Source organism: Balaenoptera acutorostrata, chromosome 10, assembly GCF_949987535.1.
Source record: "Balaenoptera acutorostrata chromosome 10, mBalAcu1.1, whole genome shotgun sequence".
NCBI classification, from domain to species: domain Eukaryota; kingdom Metazoa; phylum Chordata; class Mammalia; order Artiodactyla; family Balaenopteridae; genus Balaenoptera; species Balaenoptera acutorostrata.
The window spans coordinates 1338687-1364525 of NC_080073.1; the positions used below are offsets into that span (position 1 = coordinate 1338687).

The 25839-nt window shown below is 42.0% G+C and overlaps 1 protein-coding gene and 1 non-coding gene across 8 annotated transcripts in view; one reads left to right on the plus strand and one right to left on the minus strand.

Moving 5' to 3' along the window:
* KBTBD12 (kelch repeat and BTB domain containing 12) overlaps positions 1-25839 on the plus strand; it is a 58056-nt gene that overhangs the window by 5130 nt on the left and 27087 nt on the right. For 4 of the 7 annotated variants that reach the window (XM_057554548.1, XM_057554550.1, XM_007179188.2 and 1 more), the window contains exons 2-4: positions 4301-5482; positions 8876-9146; positions 11228-11378. In XM_057554548.1, coding sequence (XP_057410531.1) covers positions 4413-5482; positions 8876-9146; positions 11228-11378 — 1492 coding nt within the window. In that variant the 5' untranslated portion in view covers positions 4301-4412. Of the gene's footprint in view, positions 1-1170; positions 1280-4300; positions 5483-8875; positions 9147-11227; positions 11379-25839 lie in introns of all 7 variants that reach the window. The other 3 variants (XM_057554549.1, XM_007179187.2, XM_007179186.2) reach the window with 1 other exon arrangement.
* On the minus strand, positions 23418-23520 carry LOC114237618 (U6 spliceosomal RNA). Its single transcript, XR_003623146.2, has one exon. It is a non-coding gene; the product is annotated as a U6 spliceosomal RNA (small nuclear RNA).

A 25839-nucleotide genomic window follows, 5' to 3' on the forward strand; every position in this document is an offset into this window, starting at 1 on the left:
CAGGATTTCCACCAGTAAATTCATTTGGTCTGTAAATCCACAGCAATTAGAGTAGCTTTCAAGAGTTTTATAAAAGGCAATTAGAAGGAAGGGATACTTAAATATATGTGCCCATCTAAAAAATTCATAAATGTTTCTTATTTCCTTTTTAAAAGTATTTTTTGTGGTTGAAGCCAGCATTTGGGGCAGAGAAACTGTACCCAAGTAAAGTATTTATTCAAGAAACTGATTTATCTTTGGGAATCTTGGGGACACCAGATGATCTTTTTAAAACAGGAATTTGACTGTTCCCCTTCTCAAAACTCTTCAGCTGGAGTTAAGCAGAGAACTGGAGATTAGGCACCAGACATAATCTAGAAAGTGGATTTATTTATGACAGTGGCACAGGAGTTGTTGCCCTGTTGCCTGCTTTATATCACCCATGAGCTAAGAATGACTTTTATAATTTTAAGTGGCTTTTTACAACCAAAAGAAGATGTGGAAATGTATGAAGTTCAAGTCTCAGTGTCCGTGAAACGCATTTTTTGGCACAGAGTGATGCTCATTGGTTTACGTATCACCTCTGGCTGCTCCTGCATCGCGACGGCAGAGCTGAACCGTTAAGACCGAAACCCTACAAAGGCTGAGATGTTTTCTCTCCGGCCCTAGTTTGGTGCTTGCTCTAGAGGGAGTGATTTAGAGTGCAGACTCTGGAGTCAGATGGAACTGGGCTCAAGACTCAGTTCGTGTGCCTGTAAAATGCTGTAGCCATTTAATGAGAAGAGGTAAACTCAGAAGAGTTGACGTAGGGACTTTTGCCTTCTATCAAGGAGAAATGAGCAAAATGAGAAGTTTCTACAGTTCTTTTACTTGACAGTGTAATAATAGGGAATATAAGAATATACCTAAAGTGAAACTTTATGAAATATATAATTGCTGTTACCTTAAGCAACCTGGTCTCAATATTTTTGCACATGCCTCTTATACTAGAGAGGACTCCTGAGTGCCAGTACCAGCACTCCCAACTCAAACTAGCTTAAACAATGAGGGGAATGGTTTCTCTCTCAAAACTGAAAAACACATGTTTTAAGGCATGTTTAAGGCATGTTTCAAGCTCCACTGCTCTGAAATCTCTGCCTTCTTTCCTGTACTGGCTGTGTCTTCATGCTGGCTGTGGGGACACGGCTGCAGCGGATCCAGACCTCTCATCTTTGTAGCACGTGGACACCCCCAACCAGTGAACCAGAGACTGAGCTTCACTCCAGTCGGGCCAACCTCAGGTCTCCCACCAGCCTCAGTGGTAAGGAGAATGGGAGTCAGTCCCACCCCAGTGGCACCAAGGAAAGGCAGGCTGGATGTGGGGAGAAAGCCAACATTGTCCACTATAGAGTTGTGTATAAGATATTAGCTATAGGGGCTTCCCTGGTGGCGCAGTGGTTGAGAATCTGCCTGCCAATGCAGGGGACACGGGTTCGAGCCCTGGTCTGGGAAGATCCCACATGCCGCGGAGCAACTAGGCCCGTGAGCCACAACTACTGAGCCTGCGCGTCTGGAGCCTGTGCTCCACAACAAGAGAAGCCGCGACAGTGAGAGGCCCGCGCACCGCGATGAAGAGTGGCCCCCGCTCGCCGCAACTAGAGAAAGCCCTCGCACAGAAACTAAGACCCAACACAGCCAAAAATAAATAAATTAATTAATTAAATTAAATTAAATTAAATAAAGCAAATGCCCCTAGGAGAGAGAAGACCGCTAAGAGCTCAAGGTCTTAGTGTTCAAACTTCTTTAAAAAAAAAAAAAATAAGATATTACCTATAACATCTTTATCAAGAAAACCAGTCCATAAAGTACCAGGTATCTCATTTTTAACCTCTCTTTGAAACTAATGCCACTTTTGTTTTCATTAAACTAGCCCTATGCCAAAAAGTTCAACGAGGGTAGCTTGGTTCCTGCCTTAAAGATACAAAACCCTAGGTTGTAGTCCTAACATTTGGGTCCCCAGCATCCAGTTTCTTTCCAGCAACATCAAGAACTAATGAGGGGCTTCCCTGGTGGCGCAGTGGTTGAGAATCCGCCTGCCAATGCAGGGGACACGGGTTCGAGCCCTGGTCTGGGAAGATCCCACATGCCGCGGAGCAACTAGGCCCGTGAGCCACAACTACTGAGCCTGCGCGTCTGGAGCCTGTGCTCCGCAACAAAAGAGGCCGCGATGGTGAGAGGCCCGCGCACCGCGATGAAGAGTGGCCCCCACTTGCCGCAACTAGAGAAAGCCCTCGCACAGAAACGAAGACCCAACACAGCCATAAATAAATAAATAAATAATTTAAAAAAAAAAAAAAAAAAAAAGAACTAATGAGTCTGAACTACCTGCACTGTATTAGATCACGTGATCCGATCTGGAAGCTACCCTTGGCCTTCTAGCATTGTGGGTACTGGTACCCTTTGAGGGATTCTTGTATATCAGTACAAATGGAATAGAAATTTTAAAATATTTCCTTATAAGAAAGCTTTTACCGTTTTTAGTTTGAAGTAACAGCTGTCATCTATAAAGTTGATTGAGGTGTTTATGTGTAAAGAAGCCTACATAATATGATTTGGGCTAATCATAATATGTTATAGGAGAATTTAGAAATATAATGACCTCTTAATTACCCATAATTGGATTATCTTTGTAAAAATCTAAAACAAATAAAGCGAAAAAGCAAAGATCACTTTTAACCTGCAAACCCTTGCACAGAAAGTCTTAAGTTCTTATTGAAATAAAACTGAGCCATTAATGCCAGAAAATCCAGCGAGGAGGGTTTTATTTCTTTCTATTTCAAGTATACGGATTCCAAGACTGGCTAGTTATTATGATTCCACACCCTTCAGCACAGTGGTTTTTAGGTCTTACAGTTGCCATTATATAATTAAACATTCCTATCATGCTTAACACTTGTTTCCTAAAATGAACTTTAATTCAACACTGAAAAAGTGCCAAGTCTCATTGAGACATATGAGATTTCTAATCCTTTACAGGATTGCAGAAATTTAGAAAATTTATAAGCTTTACGGCTGACAGATTTTGCTTTCACAGTGTTGAAATGATCACCTCCCTGCCTTTCTTAGCTCCACGTGCTGACTTTTCTACCATCAAGGTTTATTCTCACTGCGTGCAACTTACAGTGGCGTTAGACCTGGACAGGGTGACAGAGTTTGAGATCCGCTTCTCCCATTAAGGCTTCTGGCTCTAGGAGTGTCCTTCTTTAAATCAAAAGGGCTGATTAGCTTCCTTGAAACATCCTGTTTGCAGTTCCCTGGGGAAGGGGAAGCTGAGACAACCAGCTTAAAGAGATTTTTAATTAGACTAGTGCTTTTTCAGGCAAGAAGTGATTCCGCCTCTGCCTCTGTGAGATAGGGAAGAGAGAGAAGCTGAGCAGGAAGGGCAGAGAAACTGGAGGACTTTCTGTGTTTTCTAAGCTTAGGATGAGTTAGTTGTAAGTTTCAAGTATTGTGAATTCTCACATCAGCACGTATTTGGTTGCGCTTTCCAAAGCACTGTTTTGAATTATTTGCCACATAGCAAAGTTCGAGCAGAATTTTTTTTTTTTTTTTTTTAGAAATTCGCGTTCTTTTATTTATTTATTTATTTATTTATTTATGACTGTGTTGGGTCTTCGTTTCTGTGCGAGGGCTTTCTCCAGTTGTGGCAAGTGGGGACCACTCTTCATCACGGTGCGCAGGCCTCTCACCATCGCGGCCTCTCTTGTTGCGGAGCACAGGCTCCAGACGCGCAGGCTCAGCAATTGTGGCCCACGGGCCCAGCCGTCAAGCAGAATTTTAGTGGACTTTTTTTTCAGCCAGCCTGCAAGGCCTCCTTGTGATTTTTCAGATTGCTGCTGACAGCATTTGGGTGCATTTCAGGGGACGGTGCACATAACCCTTCCGGTGATGCGGCATCCCCTCAGAGAGGATGCTTCCTAATGCCTCTGTATCCTCCACCGACGGGTCAGCTGAATTTGGTAACTGGAAGCGGAAATGCGAAAGGTGCTCATCTGATCCCTTTTCTCTTCATTCACCTTGAGAGGGAGGACTTTCCAGCCTCCACTAGAAAAATCTCTGCCGCTAATTAGGAAAATATTGTTAGTGGTTAATAATTTACTGTTTTTAATTTTACAATCAATGACGTTATTTTTAGATACCAAAGTAGTTGTCTTAATGTTAAACTACTCTGCTTGGAATGAATAATATTTACTTATAAATACTTCTTAGAACTAATGCTGCATATTTAAATTACAGAGAATTTATTTTCTTAGAAGAAAACTCCCTCTTTTCTTTCCTTCAGGAATGTTACATGACATCTCTGTTGCTTGGTGAGTAATCAGACATGTAAACAGGACCTCAAGAATCAAGCTACATTTAAAGAAGACTTACTTAGAAACACTGGAGAGGACACCATGGAGTGCAAGACTGAGGGAAAAGAAAAATACCAACACAGCTTGAATTTACTGAATAAAATTAAGAACATGAAAGAACTAGCAGAGATGATTGATGTTGTACTCATCGCAGAAGGGGAGAAATTCCCTTGCCACAGGCTCGTTCTGGCTGCATTTAGTCCTTATTTCAAAGCGATGTTTACCTGTGGACTACTTGAGTGTACTCAGAGGGAAGTCATACTTTATGACATCACAGCAGAAAGTGTGTCGGTGATATTAAATTATATGTACCATGCAGCTTTGGAGATCAGTAATGCCAATGTACAGACTGTGGCTATGGCCGCCTATTTTATGCAGATGGAGGAAGTCTTCAGTGTGTGTCAGAAGTATATGATGGACCATATGGATGCCTCGAACTGTGTGGGTATCTATCATTTTGCAAAGCAGATTGGAGCTGAAGATTTAGCTGATCAATCGAAGAGGTATTTATATCAGCACTTTGCTGAGGTGAGCCTACATGAAGAGATACTAGAAATTGAAGTGCACCAATTTCTGACGCTTATTAAATCAGATGACCTGAACATATCCAGAGAGGAGAGCATTCTGGACCTAGTTCTGAGATGGGTAAATCATAACCGAGAACTGCGCACAGAGCATCTTGCGGAACTTCTGAAGCAAGTTAGGTTGCAACTGGTAAATCCTTCTTCTTTAAGAGAAGCCCTGAAAAGGAACACAATGCTTCTGTGTGATGCAAATTGCATTGACATCATTCAAAACGCATTCAAAGCCATCAAGACCCGTCAAGAGCACTCTCTCAATCTTCGTTATGGCATGGAGACTACCAGTCTTTTGCTGTGCATTGGCAACAATTCTTCAGGAATCAGGTCGAGACGGAGGAACTACGGAGATGCCAGTTTTTGCTATGATCCTGCATCGCGCAAGACCTATTTCATCTCATCTCCCAAGTATGGGGAGGGTTTAGGCACTGTGTGTACTGGTGTTGTCATGGAAAACAACACTATCATTGTGGCTGGAGAAGCAAGTGTCTCTAAACTCTCCAGACAAAAGAGCAAGAATGTTGAAATCTACAGGTTTGTATCTAGCTATATACTTGTAACTTTGTTTTAATTATCTTGCTTTGACATTAGCAGAAGTACTGCTGAGTGATCACATCTTAAATTACATGTGGTCAGAATTACCCTGTAATCACGTATTTTACATAGATGTAAAATTCAGAACAAAATCATCCACATTTTAAAATTATTTTTCTCTCCCTTTCATTATTAAGAACATATAGTTGAATGTGCATAAGTTAAATGTATATACTTTATGATTCCTCTGTATATTTTCACTCTTAGCTTTCACTATTCATATGCTATAATTGCTTTGTTTTTGAAAAGCTGAATATAACTTTTAACAAGAAGAAAAGTTTATTAACACTGACGCCTTTGAACTGACTTTTATTAGTTCACAATTCAGAGTAATAAGTAATTTTTTTTCTTGACCAAAAAGTACTATTTATCTGTCAGTTTTCACTCTGTACTTTTTTTTAAAAATTTATTTATTTTTGGCTGTGTTGGGTCTTTATTGCTGCACGCGGGCTTTCTCTACTTGTGGCAAGCGGGGGGCTACTCTTCATTGCGGTGTGTGGGCTTCTCATTGCGGTGGCTTCTCTTTGTTGCAGAGCATGGGCTCTAGGCGTGCGGGCTTCAGTAGTTGTGGCTTGTGGGCTCAGTAGTTGTGGCTCGCAGGCTCTAGAGCGCAGGCTCAGTAGTTGTGGCGCACGGGCTTAGCTGCTCCACAGCATGTGAGATCTTCCCGGACCAAGGCTTGAACCCGTGTCCCCTGCATTGGCAGGCGGGTTCTTAACCACTGCACCACCAGGGAAGTCCTTCATTCTGTACCCTTAATGAGTGGGTCTTTCCTAAACCTCTAATAGTGTAAAATGTTTGTAGCCTAAGACTTCTTCAATCCTAGAACTGTAAGAACAGGAGTACCTGCTAAAAAGTAGTGTATGTCTAGGTGCATGTGAGGACAAAAAGATTTGTTTCCTGTTATTCAGCAAGAATTCAACCCTTAAATCTACCTGTTTGAGTAAGAGTTGTACGTGTAGGTCCTTGAGCTCTCCTTACACTCCCTCCACTCTCTGGGCCCTCATAGCAGGGTTTCTCAGACTTTTCAGTTGGGAAGTGATTCTCGACAGCAAAGTGGGGACAGAGAAAGAATGAGAGGTCTGCTATTTTCCTGTCATCGCTCCTCATCGCAGTACCTGCTTCAGGCTCTCGGCCCGTCCCGCTGTCACCTTCACACGTTGAGCAAGTGTCCCTTCTTCCCAGCAGTGGGGGCGGGAACACAAGCCCTGGATAGTGACTGGCCCTCTGCCTGTGGTGACAGAACTGTCACTGAGCAGCAACAGGTATAGGCCCTCAGGTACTTGTGGGAAAGGGGGCATGGGTCTCCTGGGATGGGTCCTCTGGGTCCCTGACACTTGTTTCCTACTTGCTCTTGGCTGGGTGCCCTTCTTTTCACCTTAGAGCCTCCTGTACAAGAACCTCGGGTTCTATAGATACCTATTTTCTTCCTCTTAAAGGTAGTGCAGGGCTTCCCTGGTGGCTCAGTGGTTAAGAATCCACCTGCCAATGCAGGGGACATGGGTTTGAGCCCTGGTCCGGGAAGATCCCACATGCTGCAGAGCAACTAAGCCTGTGCACCACAACTACTGAGCCTGCACTCTAGAGCCTGCAAGCCACAACTATTGAGCCCGTGTACCACAACTACTGAAGCCCACGCGCCTAGAGCCCATGCTCTGCAACAAGGGAAGCCACCGCAATGAGAAGCCTGCACACCGCAACGAAAAGTAGCCCCCACTCACAACTAGAGAAAGCCCGCGTGCAGCAACGAAGACCCAATGCAGCCGAAAATAAAATGAATAAATTTTTAAAAATAAAGGTAGTCCACAATTTTGCCATCAGAGTTAATTCTTAACAAACGTCCAACCCTCTCAAAGTGTGTGTTCTCATCCTTCAAAGTCTTTCCTCTTAACTGTTTTTGAATGCCTGCTTCCCTTTCTATGCGTGTGTCTAACTACACACCCCTTGTTTCCTTTCTTTCCTGTCTTGAACTCACCCTGGTTCCCATCACCAACGGCTCTTCCACGTTGGTCAGAATTAGGGTAAAAGTATCAGTTGCCCTCCTCATTTCTTGCAATAATGAAACTGTCCGCAGGGCAAATAAAAAGATTATCAGAAGCATTGCTTGAGGCTTAATGTCCTGCAGACATGCCTGCAGGAAAAAAGCACCATCTTCCAACTTCCCTGTCCAGCCTGAAGTAAAACGGTGTCTCTGGGGAAGAACGTAAGAGTTGGCCTAGAACAATGGGGAAAACTTCTGTAATATGATTAACTGTCACATGTTTGATGCAAAATTTGCTTCCAAACAACAAATTTTTTTTCTTATTTTCTATATTTTTTCTGGTTTTTGTTTTTTGTTTTGTTTTAGTTTTGAATTCCAATTATACTTTCTGGATTTTCTAGGACAGAACTAATTTCACATATTTTATCCCACTGTCCCCATGGGTACTTTTGTCCTCCTTAGACTATCTGTCCCGATCATGATTCAAGAAAATAGACTTGCCACTGTCAAGAGGCAAGACAAAAGATGGGCACAGACTCATCCATTTGGTGACCATGTAATGCTACACACACACACACACACACACACACACATGCACACACACAGATAATTACTTAATGTGCTGGACTCTAGGAGGTGTTGAGACCATATCACCTAGTGTCCCTGGCTCTTCTCCCAAGACTCTTCTCAGACCAACATAATTATTCGTGGTAGAAATTACTGAAACTACCATGCCTAGTAGATTAGAATAGCTGTGAGACGCCCAGCAGATACCTACAGTGGGTTTTATATACTAGCATGCTCTTGACTCTGTTCCAAGCCAGTCAGAACCACAAGAACAATCCTTAAAATTCTATATATTCTGCATCATCCCATTAGAAACCTGAATTTAAATATTTCCAGATTTTCTGCTCTAAACAGATTTCTTTAATGTAGTATTGAAATGAGACTTCTAGTCAACAGAATAGGACATTTTTTATTTTTCTGTATTTTTACGTATTCTCTTTTAGCAAATGATTTGCTAAAAGACTTTCCTATTTTTAATTTTCTTTCCCAGAATTAGGAAATGAAGGCTAGTCCCTGGATAATCTATACTTTTTCAATATATTGTTTTTTTCTAAAATTCTCTAGGTAGGTGTGGTTGACTGTTTCTGTGTAATTATATTTTGTTCAGCATTTCTTTCCCCAAAAAAACACAAACCTGTGTCACTATCTTATATTAATGTTTTTTTCTTCTCCAATTAGAAGAACCAAATCATATTGTTTTTCGTTGGAAAGAAACAAGTGTGTTTTTTTGGCAAGTTGTTTTTATATTAAATCTAATTCTGGGTTCTCTCTCTGTTAATTTACAGGTATCATGATAGAGGAAACCAGTTTTGGGAAAAGTTATGCACAACAGAATTTCGAGAGCTCTACGCTCTGGGCACCGTCCATAATGACCTCTATGTTATAGGAGGACAGATGAAAATTAAAAACCAGTATCTTATTACAAACTGTGTTGATAAGTACTCTGTAGAACGAGACACTTGGAAAAGGGTGTCCCCCCTTCCACTACAGTTGGCGTGTCATGCTGTAGTAACAGTGAATAATAAACTTTACGTGATTGGAGGCTGGACCCCTCAGGTTAAGAAATTTCCTGTGTACCTAACTGGCATGGCTGTGCTGAGTCTGGCTGCTCTGTTGAAAAACGCTCGCTGTAGTTGTTGAATACTAAAAGAGTGTGACTCACATTTTGGTAAAATGCCTTTTATGTTATAGAATATTAAATGGAAGATTTTAAAGTGTTAAAGCAGCTTAGGAGAATGCATTTTAAAGTGTGTTATTCATAGGCATGACTTCATTCAGTATTTGTGCTGTGTTCTTCATAACCCTCCCCATTCTCGCTGACTATGAAGGACGCTTATGCTGAGCGGTTATCTGTACGGAGCATCTAAGCAGGAGGCAAAGAAGCTGGATCCTCATCCCAGTTCTCTCTGCTTTATAGCTGTATGACCTGAGGCGAGTAATTCTTAGGTCTTTTTCATATTAAAGTTCTTACTCTAAGTGGGGAACCAGAATGTTCATCCTGTGATGGCACAACCATCTCCACAAAAGTGTACTGCAATTTTAACCTCTTCATGTCTTTGCTGGGCATCAGCAGATAGAGAAACCAGAGACTGCCTTGAAGCCCAGCGAAGGGATGCAAGACAGGATGGAGAAGTCAGAGGAGTGGGACCACAGTGGCCCTTTCTCTTCTCTTTGGTGTCCCTCCGAGCGCCCTGGGGCTCTCCCAGAAGTTTCACTCCAGCTGCCTTCTGCCGTGGCCAACCAGTCTTTCTAATAAAGATTAATCTTACCAGCTCACTTTCTGTCCCCATGACATAAACTAATTTTATTTTAGCCTATATGATTTCTTCTTTCACCAGATTCGCTTCATGATAAAACTGGTGCTTTTTAAATCATTTCGTAAGCTTAAATTTTGCCTTTTATGATATATCATACTTGTTTTAAAAACAAACTTCACATTTAATACATTTTAAAATTCATGCTATATATCAAAAAGTAGCTTAGATTTATTCACAGCTAGTAGCTGAAACGTGACAAATTATTTGTAATAAAACTTTTTCAGAACTATTCATTACATAGTTAATTTTGCATGAATATGCTCCAAAGAAAAGCTTTTCTTTGCTTTTTTCCACTAAAGCAAATATTAAATACTTAAATTAGAAGGAAAATTAAAACAATAAAGTCAGTATTTCCTAATTTATAATGTCTTCAAACATGTCAGTATTTACTGCATTAACGAAAGCTTTTGCTAGTCTGTACCGAATACAATACGTTAAATTGCAAGAAAGCACGGGGTAGTGATTGCACTACAGTGATTATAACACTGAGCTAAAACTAATTGCATACAACTTTCTTAAGTATGGAAATTATTTCTCTGTTGAACACCTGCATCCAAAACAAAAAGCAAAAGACACTTAAGCATCTTTAGCTTGAAGTCATAGAAGTTCCTAACACATTGTAGACAAAAAATATTACTTGACCTGAAGTTTAGGAGTAGGAAAAGCCACATACATCTGTGCGTATTCAACTTCTACTTTCTCTGGTCATTAAAAAAAATATATATATATATGTACATAAAATAAATACATAAAAATAACTGCAAATAATTTCTATTAATCCATGTATCTTTAAAATTAAATTCAGACCACTCCTGTATTATGGTATAAAAATACCCTCATTACTAAAACACTCAAATGTTTTTGTAATTTTGTTCCATTTGGATTAGAAAAATATTATAAAGAAAAATGCCTTATAAATTATTAAAATTAGTTTCTCACAAATATTATTTAAGCCGCCACTATAAAGCTTGGTAAAATAAAATTATACTTTAAATACTATTCAAAAAGCTTGGTTTTATTTTTAAGGCTTTGCAGTGCTTCATTTTTTTAAAAAAATGCTGTATTGTCTCACTGCTCAGATCACAGATTGTTTGCTATAACCCAACACCTTAGCCCCATTATCGTAGAATATAAATTCCTCCGATATTGACAGTGTACTGACAACCTCAAGTCATGGGATTTGGTGTGTCTGTGAGTATGAGTCACTACAGTTAACCTCTATTTATCTCCTTGGCTGTCTGCTTGGATTAATTGCATTCATGCACTCACAAAGATCTCTAAGTGGTATGTTATTATACTGGCTGTCATAATTTCATACAGATGGATCTTCCTGATGAAGAACCTGATCGATTAAGCAATAAGCTGTTGAAGTATAACCCCAGCCAAGATCAATGGACAGAGCAGGCACCCATGAAGTACTCAAAGTACCGATTCAGCACAGCTGTGGTCAACAGTGAGATTTATGTTCTGGGTAAGAAGAAGCTAAAAAAGTGTAACTCCTTTTATTTTTCTCAGCAGTTTGTCTCAGTGAAAATGAAATATTCTCCCTTCCTCTTGCATTTCAGTTCAACTATATACACAACTAGCCCCCAATTCTCTTTTGTTTCTTAATTTCTAGAGCACAGTCAGATAAGATTAAATGAAAGTCCATTGACTTGTTGAAGGCAAAGTTATTTTTATCAAATTTTTGAGTCTCCTGGAATGCAAGAACAGTAGTGATACATCCTTATATACCCACCAAGTAAACTATGGTGAAAAGGCAGTAAGCCTTTGGCCGCCTTCAGACGATGAAACGTGGGCTTTTGCAACCAACTGATTCTCTGTCCTAACAGAGGAGGAAGGCAGCAGACATAAGACGATGCCACAGGTTACGCCAGGCCTCTTTGTGTTGCCTCACCCACCAAACTTCCACAGAGCTTATTAAGTAATTTTTTACCCGAATGCATTTTTTCTTATCTCTGGTATGTGCGGTCCTGCACCCACTAGGCACTGGTGAGAGACTGGTTCGTTCCCACTAATGCGGGTTAGAGTGACTCTGAACATCCTCTGTGTCTCCCCATCCTTCCCACTCCTTGTATTAAGTCCTTTGCTCGTCTAACCCCCTTCCTGCTCCCTAACGTCACCCTCTGTCACCTCGCTTCCCACCCCTCCATCACTTTCCCATGAGTATGGGAAGATAGAGGCTGAGACAGGAGGCTGAGTGGACTGGTAAATTGATGGCGATGCCGATTCTTTATTTTGTCCCATCTGCATCGATGCCTAACTGGCAAAAACAACACGGGGAAGATGATGGGTAACAAAAAGATGGCCAAAAAAAGAAATATGGGCTGAAAGCAAACCGAGCACTTGAGCAGCTTTTTTTTTTTTTTAAACTAAAGGGAAGCCATTATCTCTTGGCTGCCTGCACAGCATGAAGCACAATAATTAATGCACTCAAACATTAATAGTTCTATGATTTTAAGAACAAGAACATTATGCAACATAATTTATGACTGCCTCAGTTATGAGACTCACTTGTGATTATAATTGAGTTTTTCCTCTGGGTATATATTTGTTACTTTCGTTATAACCATATGCAGTGTCATAGGCCCAGTAAAGGTAACATCTAAACTAGGATCGATTACATGGGATGGATGTATAACTCAGGAGTGAAGGGCTGATCCACTTATTATATTAAAGTTGGAGGCAGTCAAAAGTGGGAAAAAATGATGTGTCAATTGAAGCAAAATGAGATTTCCCCCACTGCGCAGCCACAACTAGGCTAAATGTGGAATTCAACTGATAGTGTCATTTCTTTGTAAATTGCCTGGAAAGGACACCCAAGACACCCTTTGGAGCTCACGCTTCACAGCATGAACAAACGTCCACTGAGTGAATGGAAGGGAGTAGATTTTAAAGGACCTGTAAGATGTGGGTAAGAGAAATAGAGGAAAGAGTGTGCTCCAAGAAAGGAGGCGCTGGGGAAGGGTGGGGAGTACAGTAGAAAGAAAGGCAGAAGCAGAGGTCTGGAGGTGAGAAGAAGATGCTAGGAGTAGAGGATGCGAGGAGGATGAGTGAATGAGCCCACAAGAGCAGGGACGGGTGGGGCTGAGAGATGGACACGTGCATGGGAGCAGATTACAGAGGCTGGTGGATGAAGAATTAGGAGAACAAGAGGGAGCAGTGAGAAGGTGCACAGAAACACGATGAGAGAATGCCTGAGAAGGTTGCCGAGGTGAGGATATAAAGAACGCATCAAAGGTGAGAAGAAAATGTTAGTGGGGAGATCAATTAGAAAGTCTTCTGCAGTAGCATCAAATTTAGTTTCTGGATATTCAGGGCTGGGGACCAGATTCACAGTCTCTCAAATAATTTTACCATCTTGGCAGATTCAATCCAAAAGGTTCCACTTTCCCAACGTTTGCTACTTAACTCCCAGATATATGAATAAGCTTTCAAATGGAATGAATTTCAGTTGTTTAGGTATTTTTGTGGTACACTTAGTTCAGATTTAATTGTTCATTGCAAATATAATTGGAATGTGGGCAAATATCATACAGAGCCCTAAAACCTTCTCAATGACTCACACAGGTACCATGCACTCATGTGTTAATTGTCTTAGCAAAAGCCCTGTCTACTTTTGGGAATCCATGTGTCCCACTGTGATTGGAGTCACTGCCAACTAGTATAGCAATGAGCCCGCTCCCTAATACCTGTGTTGGATTTAATTCCTTAAGATCTCCTAGATAGTCTACAGGCTACTCCAAAAGAGCAGCCACTGAAATCTCCTTCACCATGGAGGGAGTATGATCGAGGGGGGAAGGCACCAGATCCTGACTCCATCATTTACTACCTGTATGTCCCTAGTCTAGTAAATCTTTTTTTTGGGGGGGGGGGTAATATTAAAGTTTGAATGCCTGCCTCTTAGAGATATGATTAAATAAAATAATGTATGTAAAATCCCTACAATATAAGTATTCAGATGTTATAACTAAAGTTCCTTGAGCCCTTCGTGTTACACTTTGCTTAATTCTTTACATAAAAAATTTCATTTAACGGTCATAAAAAACTGACAAAGTATTAACACTCTCTGTATGGCCGACTAGATATCTAGACGGAACCTCCCACTGAAAATACCAAAAAATGTTAGGTGAAATGTGTTTAAAATCCCCTGAACTAAGAACTGTTATGGCAGTAAACATTCAGTGGGCCAGAATCTAAGTGAACGCAGGAGACTTCTAGCTATGGAGAAGTGAAAAGGGAGACATCCCCTCCCCATCCCCATAAAAGCAACTATAAAGACAGATAAATTTGTCAAAAATAACAATTTCAGATCTCTGGAAATCAACCAAAGATAAACAACAATTTGAGAAGAGCTTAATTTCTCCACACTGCTGAACTTGAAGTCAGTCTTCAGGCAGCCTGTGACATCCTGGCCTGAGGCTGCCCGGACTTCGCAGCCCAGAGCATTCAGCGTGGTAGTTCTACTGGAGTGGGGATGGCTGTGAATCCTAGCAGCTTTGTTTGCCAAAGGGGGCTGATATGTTTGGGAGCGGAGGGTGGAAAACCCATGCTCAGAGTGGCAAATGGAAAAAGCCTGCAGCTCTCCTAAGCTTGAGCTTTTAGTCCTGGTTGGGACAGCAGCAGATAAGAAAACGAGCCAGAAATGTAACAGAGATCTTCTAGGGAAATCCTAGAATAAGAGCAGATTTGAGAAGTCTGAAGAAAGAATCTGTGAACTTGAAATAGATCAATAGAAATTATATAATCTGAAGAAGAGAGGGGGAAAAAATTGAAGAAAAATTAGCAGAGCCTCAGAGACATATGGAATAACATGAAACCTACCAATATAGGTAAAATGGGGATCCTGAAAGGAGAGAGGGAAAGGGGCAGGAAATCTCTTTTCAAATGAATATTTGCCAAAAACTTCCCAAACTTGACGGAAAAACATTAATCTACAGTTCCAAGAAGCTCATCAAATCCCAAGTAAGATAACTTCACAGAGATCCTCACCATAACACATCATAGACAAACTTTTGAAAGACAGAAAATCCTTTTTTTAAATAATTAATTAATTAATTTATGTTTGTCTGCATTGGGTCTTTGTTGCTGCGCACAGGCCTTCTCTAGTTGTGGCGAACGGGGGCTACTCTTTGTTGCGGTGTGCAGGCTTCTCATTCTGGTGGCTTCTCTTGTTGTGGAGCACGGACTCTCGGCGGACGGGCTTCAGTAGCTGTGGCTCGCAGGCTGTAGAGTGCAGGCTCAGTAGTTGTGGCGCACGGGCTCAGGTACTCTGCAGCATGTGGTATCTTCCTGGACCAGGGATCAAACCCGTGTCCCCTGCATTGGCAGGCGGATTCTTAACCACTATGCCACCAGGGAAGTCCCCAGAAAATTCTTAAAAGCAGCAAGAAAAGAATGACATCACATAGAGGGGAACAACAATACACTCAGCCAGTGACTTATCAGAAATAGTGGAGGCAAGAAGGCAGTAGAGGGCTTCCCTGGTGGCACAGTGGTTAAGAATCTGCCTGCCAATGCAGAGCACACGGGTTCGATCCCTGGTTCGGGAGGATCCCACATGCTGCGGAGCAACGAAGCCCATGTGCCACAACTACTGAGCCTGCGCTCTAGAGCCCGTGCTCCGCAACAAGAGAAGCCACCGCAATGAGAAGCCCGTGCACCACAATGAAGAGTAGCCCCCTCTCGCCACAACTAGAGAAAGCCTGCGCACGGCAACGAAGACCAAACACAGCCAAAAATAAATTAATTAATTAGTTAATTTAAAAAAAAGAAACAATTAGCAACTGAGTCTAACAACATAAAAAATGATTATGGGCTTCCCTGGTGGCGCAGTGGTTGAGAATCTGCCTGCCAATGCAGGGGACATGGGTTCGAGCCCTGGTCTGGGAAGATCCCACATGCCGCGGAGCAACTAGGCCCATGAGCCACAATTACTGAGCCTGCGCGTCTGGAGCCTGTGCTCCGCAACAAGAGAGGCCGCGATAGTGAGAGGCCCGCACACCGCGATGAAGAGTGGCCCCCACTTGCCGCAACTAGAGAAAGCCCTCGCACAGAAACAAAGACCCAACACAGCCAAAAATAAAATAAATAAATAAATAGAATTACAAAAAAAAAAACTGCTAAAAAGAATTATATGTCATCAAAAATTCTTTTTTTTTTTTAATTAATTAATTAATTTATTTTTGGCTGTGTTGGGTCTTCGTTTCTGCGCGAGGGCTTTCTCTAGTTGCGGCAAGTGGGGGCCACTCTTCATCTCGGTGCGTGGGCCTCTCACTATCGCGGCCTCTCTTGTTGCGGAGCACAGGCTCCAGACGCGCAGGCTCAGTAATTGTGGCACACGGGCTTAGCTGCTCCGCGGCATGTGGGATCTTCCCAGACCAGGGCTCGAACCCGTGTCCCCTGCATTGGCAGGCGGATTCTCAACTGCTGCGCCACCAGGGAAGCCCGTCATCAAAAATTCTTAAGAAAAAAATGAAAGAATTGAATCCAGCAACATAAAATATTATTATATATAATACCATGACCAAGTGGAATTTATCTCAGGAGTGCAGGAATGCAAGGTGGCTTTAATATTAAAAACTCAATTAATATAATAAACCATATTAGTATAGAACAAAAACCAAATGATCATCTCATAGATGCAGAAAAAGTATTTGACTTGAAATTATTTACAAAACAAAAACATCACAGACTTAGAGAACGAACTCATGGTTACCAGGGGGGAAGGGGGAGGGGGAGGGATAGTTAGGGAGTTTGGGATTGACATGTACACCCTGCTATATTTAAAATGGATAACCAAGAAGGACCTACTATATAGCACAGGGTACTCTGCTCAACATTATGTAACAACCTAAATGGAAAAAGAATTTGAAAAAGAACAGGTACCGTATACGTATAACTGAGTCACCCTGCTGTACACCTGAAACTAACACAATATTGTTAATCAACTACACTCAAATATAAAATAAAAATTTTTAAAAAAAAGCATTTGACAAAATCCAACCCCCTATCATAATAAAAATTCTCAACACATTAGGACTAGAAGGGAATTTCCTCAACTTATTAAAAGCTATCTATGCAAAGACTACAGCTATGGTACATAGTGGTGAAAGACAGCTCTTATTTCTAAAATCAGGAACAACAGACAGGTGCCTGTTCTTGCTACTCCTATTAACATTGAAACAGAGGTTTTAGCCAGTGCAATAAGGCAGTAAAAAGAAATTAAGCCATACAGATTGGAAAGGAAGAGTTTAATAGTCTTTATTCACAGATCATATAATCCTACACGTAGAAAATTCTAAGAAAGCTACAAGAAAAGAAAGAGAGAGAGAGGGAGAGGGAGAGAAAGGAAGGAAGTAAAAGAAAGAAAGCAAAGAAGAAAGAATACTAGAACTAATCATTAATTTTAGCCAAAGTCACAGGATACAAAATCAGTATACAAAAATTAATTGTGGGATTTCCCTGGTGGCGCAGTGGTTAAGATTCCATGCTCCCAATGCAGGGGTCCCGGGTTTGATCCCTGGCGAGGGAAGTAGATCCCACATGCATGCCACAACTAAGAGTTCACATGTCACAACTGAGGAGCCCATGTGCAGCAACTTAGGAGCCCACATGCCACAACTAAGGAGCAGGCAAGCTGCAACTAAGGAGCCCACGAGCCACAACTAAGACCTGGTACAACCAAACAAATAAATAAGTATTTTTTAAAAACGTATTTGTATTTATATGTGCTAGCAATGAACATTCCAAAAATGAAACTGGAAAAACAATACTTCCCAATAACATCGAAATGAATAAGATATGTATGAATAAATTCAACCCAAAAAGTGTGAGAATCATACACAGAAAACTACAAAACACTCCCAAGAGAGTTAAAAAAGAGCTACATAGGGGACTTCCATGGTGGTCCAGTAGTTAAGAATCCAATGGTTAAGAATCCAATGCAAGGGATGTGGTTCCTATCCCTGTTCGGGGAACTAAGATCCCACACGCCGCGGGGCAACTAAGCCTGCACACACCGCAACTACTGAGCCTGTGCGCTCTGGTGCCCACGCACCTCAACTAGAGAAGCCCGCATGCTGCAACAAAGATCCCATGTGCCACAACTAAGACGCGATGCAGCCAAATAAATAAACTAATTAATTAATTTTAAAAAGTGGTTCCTTCTGCATTTGTTTGAAAAAAATAAATTAAAAAGAGCTAAATAAATAGAGACATATTCCTTGTGTATGGATTTGAAGACTCAATATTGTTAAGATAGCAATATTCCCCAAATTGATCTACAGATTCATTGTTTTTTAAAGCTGATGAGCTGGTCCTAAAATTATGTGTAAATGCAAGGAACCTAGAATAGCCAAAATAATTGTGAAAAAGAAGGAAGTTTGAGGACTTATTTAACCCACTTTTAAAACCTAGAGTTACAGTAATCGAGCTATAGTGGTATAGAACCAACGGCAGACACATATATCAATGGAACAGAAATAAGAGTTCAGTAATAAATTTTTACATTTTTACTCAGTTGATTTTTGACAGAGGTGTCGGGGCAATTTCAGTGGGGAAAGATGAACTTTCCAACAAATGTGTTGAGCCCATTACCTCACACCACAGCAAAAAAAAGGAACAATACTGTATCGTGCACTTAAAATTTTGTTAAGACAGTAAACCTCATGTTAAGGTTTTTTACCACGATGAAATAAAATTTACAAAAATTAAAATTACAAAGCATGCTGTTAAGGTAAGAAAGATGTAAAGGGGTGGGGGAAACACACATATTGAGAGAAAATATGGTGTAGAAATTCAAAATTATACATTGAAGGAAGTAGGAAGGAGGTAGCAAGAGCCCTGGGCTCGAGGGGAGAAAAAGCATCACAAGACTCATGAGTGAAAACAGTTATTAGGAGCTGAGTGCAACGAGGAGAGGTCTTCTCAGAATTGAAGGGAGAAAAAATTCAGTGGAAAGTAAGTCTTTTTAAATAATAGGTAAAATTCAATTGAGTAACATGGGTGTCAGATAAGACTAATACTTTCCATCAGAGAGATACTGTGTTTTCTTATCATACTGCAGTTTGATTCAACGAATACCTGTTGGGGCATAAGATGTGTCAGACCCTGGGCTAAGTGTTGAGGACCCAGGGATGGGAGACACACGCTGAGCCCAGGAGGAGTGATGGCCTAGGACAAGGTACAGACAGATAACCATGCATACACAGGGCTAAGTGCACACTTATGTGGACACATGGTAACACCTATGCGGATGGTAACTAACTCACGCCACAGGTAGGAATTAGTCAAATGAAGAAAAAGGAGAATGATACGCTTGGCACCAGGAACAGGATGAGTCCGAATGTGGTAGAGAAAGATTACATGGAGTTACTTTAATGCTCTAGTATCTCACTTCACCAGTGAATATTAATTTGGTCTGTTTCTCAATTAAATGCCGACTACTGGTTGCTGTTAAAGGATAAGACCACCACTCAGCATGTGAAATCAAAAGCGCTGACGTTATTGCTCACCTACGTGCAGGAGGGTTAGCTGGTCAGAGACCTTCTCATCGGGCAAAGCAGATGGATAATCACAGGATTGTGGGCAGGAGTGTGTTTTGGATTAGTGTTGTCACAGAGGTGGGAGTGGGTTGTTGTCAACCTTAGACGTGTGGTCTGTGTTCGTTGCAGAGGCAGGAGTGTCAAGTCAGCCTCGGCAGAGGGGTCAGAGATGCGTCAGCTTCTGCCCGGCTGCGTTTAGGGGCGAGGCTCCATCTGACCGGCTGCTCCAGAGGCAAGTTCACTGAAGCAGGTTGTCACCGACGGATTAATCAGGTTGAAAACCAGTTCTGATGCTGGCTTGTTACAATGCCTGTAGTAAAAATAGTTTTTTCCTAGGGGTGCGGACCTTTTGTATATTCTCACTCTCCCCTTTGGTCTTCTATCAGCCAAAGCAAAAGGAGAGACCATGAGTGTGATCCAGATGTCCTCCACTGGGCTTGATTCTCCTTGAAGACAAGATTTTATCTGTGGGTCTGATTTTCAGTTTGCGTGTCCATCAGCATAAGTCCATTCTGTTTTTGTCTCTAAGTCATTTGTTGGAACATTTGTTAGGACAGTGGCTCTGTAGATTTAAGACTCCGGATAAACAAATCAAGCTGTGCGATATACAAGTGTAACAGAGTATTACACGGAGGAGGTGGAGGACACTCTAAAGGCACCACCTGGATTTTCCCAGGTCCGACCATGAAAACACGTCCCAACAACTGCCTGAGTCTTCCTTGATAGTCTTCCTTGATAATCCACTTTTCTTTCTGCGTGGATAGAAACTGTTGTACCTCACCTGTGGCGTTGATCCAGGTACAAAATGAAGTGTCAGCAAAGGCACAGACTCCCCTTGGTTAGCAACCGAAAAATCCAAGGCTTTGCTGATTTCCATAACTATCTGGGCAAAGGAATTTTAACTGGTTGGCTTACTATTTTCTACATCAGCCAAAGCGGGGGACAAATTGTTGAGGACCCCCTGAGCTGAAGAGCAGCCATGCATGGGATGGTTAGCCTCAGGACTCTACTCCACCGGTGTTCGTCCTGCCCTTTCAGGCTCTGTTAGAGGATGCAAACCCCTGAGGGTACTGGGACACGGACACTGAGACACACTGTCTAACTAATAGGCTGACAGGACAACTGGTCCGGGCCCTGGACTGGTACCCAGAGGCTGGCTCCCACACAGGAAGAGAGCAGCTGGGGGCTGCATTAGCGAGGTGATCAGCCTCACTGGGGCCACAGGCAGACTGTCTTTAGGGCTCGTGGTAAACTGTCACTATTACATCCCAAGAAAACTGTTATCCCTTTGTGTCAGTGCAAGGACATTTTTTTTCATTTTCGTATTGCATCATTATTGGTAGCATTCGTGTAGCCTATCTCTATGTCATACTTCCAATTAGCTGCACAAGCGACAGTTCGGGAGAGCCAAGTAATAGAGTTACGATGGTCATCATCCCTCAGTAAGACAGGAGAGAGGAAAATATCATCAGAGACATAAAGAATAAAAATACACAAAAGAGATTGTGACAGTGGTTTTAGCAGAATCTTGTTCTGATGGTCTTAGGCAGAAGCGTTTGCTTTGGGCAGTGGTCTCTTTAGTTCAAGGATTTTCCGTGGACCAAATGCTCCCGGAGGTTATATGGAAAACCTCAGTTTAAGATCAGTTTAATGGGTGTGTGTCCAGTTCTGTTTACTTCCTAAAACTCTTTGAAAATGTTCATCCCATGTTAGATCTAAATCAGCAATGTTCCATTCCGACTTTTTTTTTTTTTTTTTTTTACCATTTTTTTTTTTTAAATTTTATAGCTACTTTATTTTATTTATTTATTTATTTATTTTTGGCTGTGTTGGGTCTTCGGTTCGTGCGAGGGCTTTCTCTAGTTGCGGCAAGTGGGGGCCACTCTTCATCGCGGTGCGGGGACCTCTCTTCATCGCGGTGCGCGGGCCTTTCACTATCGCGGCCCCTCCCATTGCGGGGCACAGGCTCCAGACGCGCAGGCTCAGTAGTTGTGGCTCACGGGCCCAGCTGCTCCGTGGCATGTGGGATCTTCCCAGACCAGGGCTCGAACCCGTGTCCCCTGCATTAGCAGGCAGATTCTCAACCACTGCGCCACCAGGGAAGCCCCCCGACTTATTTTTTCTGAGACTCCTTTTTCAGGGTTCAGTCCATTTACAAAAAGAGAGGACAAGGTTTGCTCTACCCTAGCTATTGAGTGTACCCAAGAAAACGGTCTGAAAGTTTCCTGAAGTCTGTTTTTTTTTAAGTCTCCTGTTGATTCACCTTTATGGGTGTTTACATTTTGAATCTTTGTGTTCTATTACTTATCCAGCACTACTCAGATGATTACATGGAATGAGACCCCTGTCTACAAAAAGTTTATCATTTTACTTAAGGGGTAAAACATACCTTTCAGTGAGCAGAAAATCAACCTTGACAGTCTGTGTTCTGAGTAGTGCAGCAACTGTTCTCCTGGCATTGGAAATTAAGAAAGTCTATACAGTTACATTTTCCAAGTAATTGAGCCAACACCTCTAAGTGTCAAATTTTGGTAACATTTTTAACTAGAAAAAAATATTTTAAGTTATCACCCTCTTCTCTGCCTCATGAGAAATGGCTTTGGAGGAAAGCAATAATTGTTGAAGAACTACTAAATGGTAGGTGCTGTCCATGTATGGTCTCAGTTCTCACAATAGCCTACAAAGGAAAGCCTTTGTTTATTTTTATCACACAAATAGTGTGATTAAGTCCAGGATGCAAACCCAAATCTGTCCCGTTTCAAAGTTAAAATAACTTTTAAAAATAACTCAGTCATTACGAACATCAAAAATCATGCTCCTCTGAACGTGACTGCCATACCCTGGCTGTTGATTATGTACGACTGCTTGTCCCCTGAGCTGGAAGGCCACCGACTGCTGCGTTTTGATGGCTCTTCCTTTCCTCAGTTATGGTCTCTTCACTTCTCACTGCTGTCAGCGTACTGTCCATGCAAGATGGTGCAAACTGTACCTACAGATCGCACGTGCAGACAGTTGTGCAGGCATACAGACTGTACCTACAATTAGGCCAGAAGGCCATGGGTCTTTAACAGTGGCTCCAGTTTTTACAGAATAAAATTCAAGATCTCTGTCACAGCACTGCTATTGGCTTTGTTCAGGCTTTGCACCCATGTTCTGACCAGTGGCATGCAGTGGCTTCTGTTCAATGAGGGGTGACTGTAACAGGAGCACCTGAGCCCCAGGGGCCTGAAAGCCCTCGAATCTAACTACTATGGGGGTAGATATAGGCATGAGGGGTAATCTAGCTCAGTTGATAAATGGCCCTTGCCTTTACCTTATTATATTTTGATAAATCTTCTGGGGACTTCCCTGGTGGCGCAGTGGTTAAGAATCCACCTGCCAATGCAGGAGACACGGGTTCGAGCCCTGGTCCAGGAAGATCCCACATGCCGCGGAGCAACTAAGCCCGTGTGCCACAACTACTGAGCCTGTGCTCTAGAGCCTGCGAGCCACAACTACTGAGCCTGCGTGCCACAACTACTGAAGCCCGCGCGCCTAGAGCCCATGCTCCACAACAAACAGAAGCCACCGCAATGAGAAGCTTGCACACCGCAACAAAGAGTTGCCCCTGCTCACCGCAACTAGAGAAAGCCCACACAGCAACGAAGACCCAATGCAGCCAAAAAAACAAAAAAAAAACTTCTGAGTTAATCCCATCTATATAAAGATTTCCCAGGTGTCTTCTTTGCTTGAAATAAAGTAAAGGTCCTCCTGCAGACAAATCCTATCCCTGCAACTTATTATCACCCCATGATTTTAAGCAAGTTAGGTCACTTCTCTGAGTCTGTTTTTTTTTTTTTCAAAGGTGTTGGGCTGATTAGACCACCATTTCTTTTCTTCTTTTTTTTTTTTAACATCTTTATTGGCGTATAATTGCTTTACAGTGGTATGTTAGTTTCTGCTTTATAACAAAGTGTATCAGCTATAAAAATATGGAACGCCTCACAAATTTGCGTGTCATCCTCGCGCAGGGGCCATGCTAATCTTCTCTGTATCGTTCCAATTTTAGTATATGTGCTGCCGAAGCGCGCGCTGAGTCTGTTTTCCTCATTCATAAAATGAGGATGCTAATGACACAGTTGTGACACTTGAGAGAGATGGATACTGTGCCAGGCACTTAAGTGCTCAATAAATGATAGTGATAGTGATTATTATTACTGAAGTAAGTGGCAAGGGGTCCTTTTACACTCTAGTGCCCTAATAATGCTCAAAATCTTCCTCTAGTAGCCTGCGGTATTCCAGCTCCACCCTCAACAGGTCTCTGTGCTGGCCGTGCGGCCTACTGAGGGGCCGTCCTTGTGCTGGGGTCACCCTGTCCTCATGCATTTGGAGTCTAAGGACCGTCTCTTTCTACTCTCTTCGCTTCCTCTCCTTGCAAACACACACAATGGCCCAGTGCACATTCACACAGCCTGCACTTCTGCGTGGGGAGGGACTCTTAAAATATTGTCTAGGATGTGTTCTTCCATGGGAACTAAAGGTGAACCCGTCAGACTGCTGGACACTCTGGCTAATGCTGACCCTAATTTAATTTGAGATGTAAAGATTTAAGAATGTTGGCCTCAGTTAAAATCTGCATGAAATTTTCACTGTGGAAATGCTTGTTTTTGAAAACCATGTCATCACAGATACCATGAGTAATCTGAATTTAGATGAAAATGATTTCTACAATTATGCCAAACTAGCAAGGGGTGTATTAGTCAGCTATTGGATGGTTTTTCCTGGAAAACTATATATTTCCTTCTTAGAAATGCAGAAAAAGATATGCCTAGATCGTTTGCTTACAGTGGTTCTATTGCTCATGCAGTTACGTGTGCACTTTACCAGCTTCCCCATGCTGCGATTGGCTCTTCTGGTGGGTAACTTCCTGGAAAGCTTAAAATAATTTAAATAGTCTATATGAGCCTTATGAATAAATGAGGCCCTCACTAAAAACCCAGGTATTTAAAATGGGTTGATTTCCATTTTGACTTTTTTCTGAGAGCTTTCTCGGGTAGCCCTTTCTCAGGAAGAGCAGGAAAGAGTGGGGCTGTGTCTTGATGACAGAACCCTTTGAAATCCTCTGGGAGGAGACCGAGGAGAAGGGTGCCGCTCAAGGTCATGCATTTTAAGATGCTTTGTGTTTTAAGAAAGATCTTTTGTCATGTGTACCATGAGAGCTCATTATGAGACAAAATACTTTAATCCAAAATATATCTTAATCTCCTAAAAAAAGTTCTTTAAAAAGATAGTCCAAAAAATTTTAGGTTAATATATCCTATTGCTATAAGAAAACGTTAACTCCTTGTTTTAAAGGCTTTCAATCCTACTTTTATGAAGAATCAAGTAGGAAACGAATTAGATGCAGACTATTAGTAAAGTTTTGAGAAACATAGAACCTTCTGGGCTCCACCTCATTAAACCCAATTGTGAGCTCTTGTTGATGCTCTGTTATAAAAATACCGATTTGAATATGGTACCAGAGGTTCTCTCTTTGAAAAATGTTTTTGTGAGATAAACTTTAGCTCTCATAGTACTAGTTACACTTTTGAATATATTATGCTTGCTTCTGAAATGATAATGTACATTCATAAATATACTTTGGGTTTCCATCAAGTGTGGTTTTTCTTTTTAACTTTTTTTTTTAAATTTTATTTAATTTTTTTTTTTTTGAAATAAATTTATTTATTTTTGGCTGCATTGGGTCTTTGTTTCTGTGCGAGAGCTTTCTCTAGTTGCGGTGAGCGGGGGCTACTCTTCGTTGTGGTGCGCAGGCTTCTCATTGTGGTAGCTTCTCTTGTTGCACGGGCTCTAGGCACAAGGGCTTCAGTAGTTGTGGCTCACGGGCTCTAGAGTGCAGGCTCGGTAGTAGTGGCGCACGGGCTTAGTTGCTCCTTGGCACGTGGGATCCTCCTGGACCAGGGATCGAACCCGTGTCCCCTGCACTGGCAGGTGGATTCTTAACCACTGCGCCACCAGAAAAGCCCCCAATCAAGTGTTTTTAAAAAGTCAAATTGTATTCAGAAGTTGCTTTAGTTTGACAGGTCAGGCGAAGTCAAATATAGAAAGTGAGCACCGGAATCTATTTGTGGAAACGTTTAGACCTTTCTCAGGCTGGCCCCAGCCGGCCTCTGCAGCCACACCCCTCCCAGCCCCAGCCTTGGGCTCTGAGGGTCATTCCTGAACAAGCCTCCCTTCTGCACTTTGTTTACGCTCTTCTCTCTGCTTTTAAGCCTCTGCCCCTGGACAACGCATCCTTCAGGGTCTGGCAGAAACGCCATGTCCTCGAGGTGGTTTGTGTGAATTAGTGGCACTGTTCTTGGCAGGGCTGCTCTGCCTCTGCCCGTGGCCCTCCCCACGCTCCTGGGA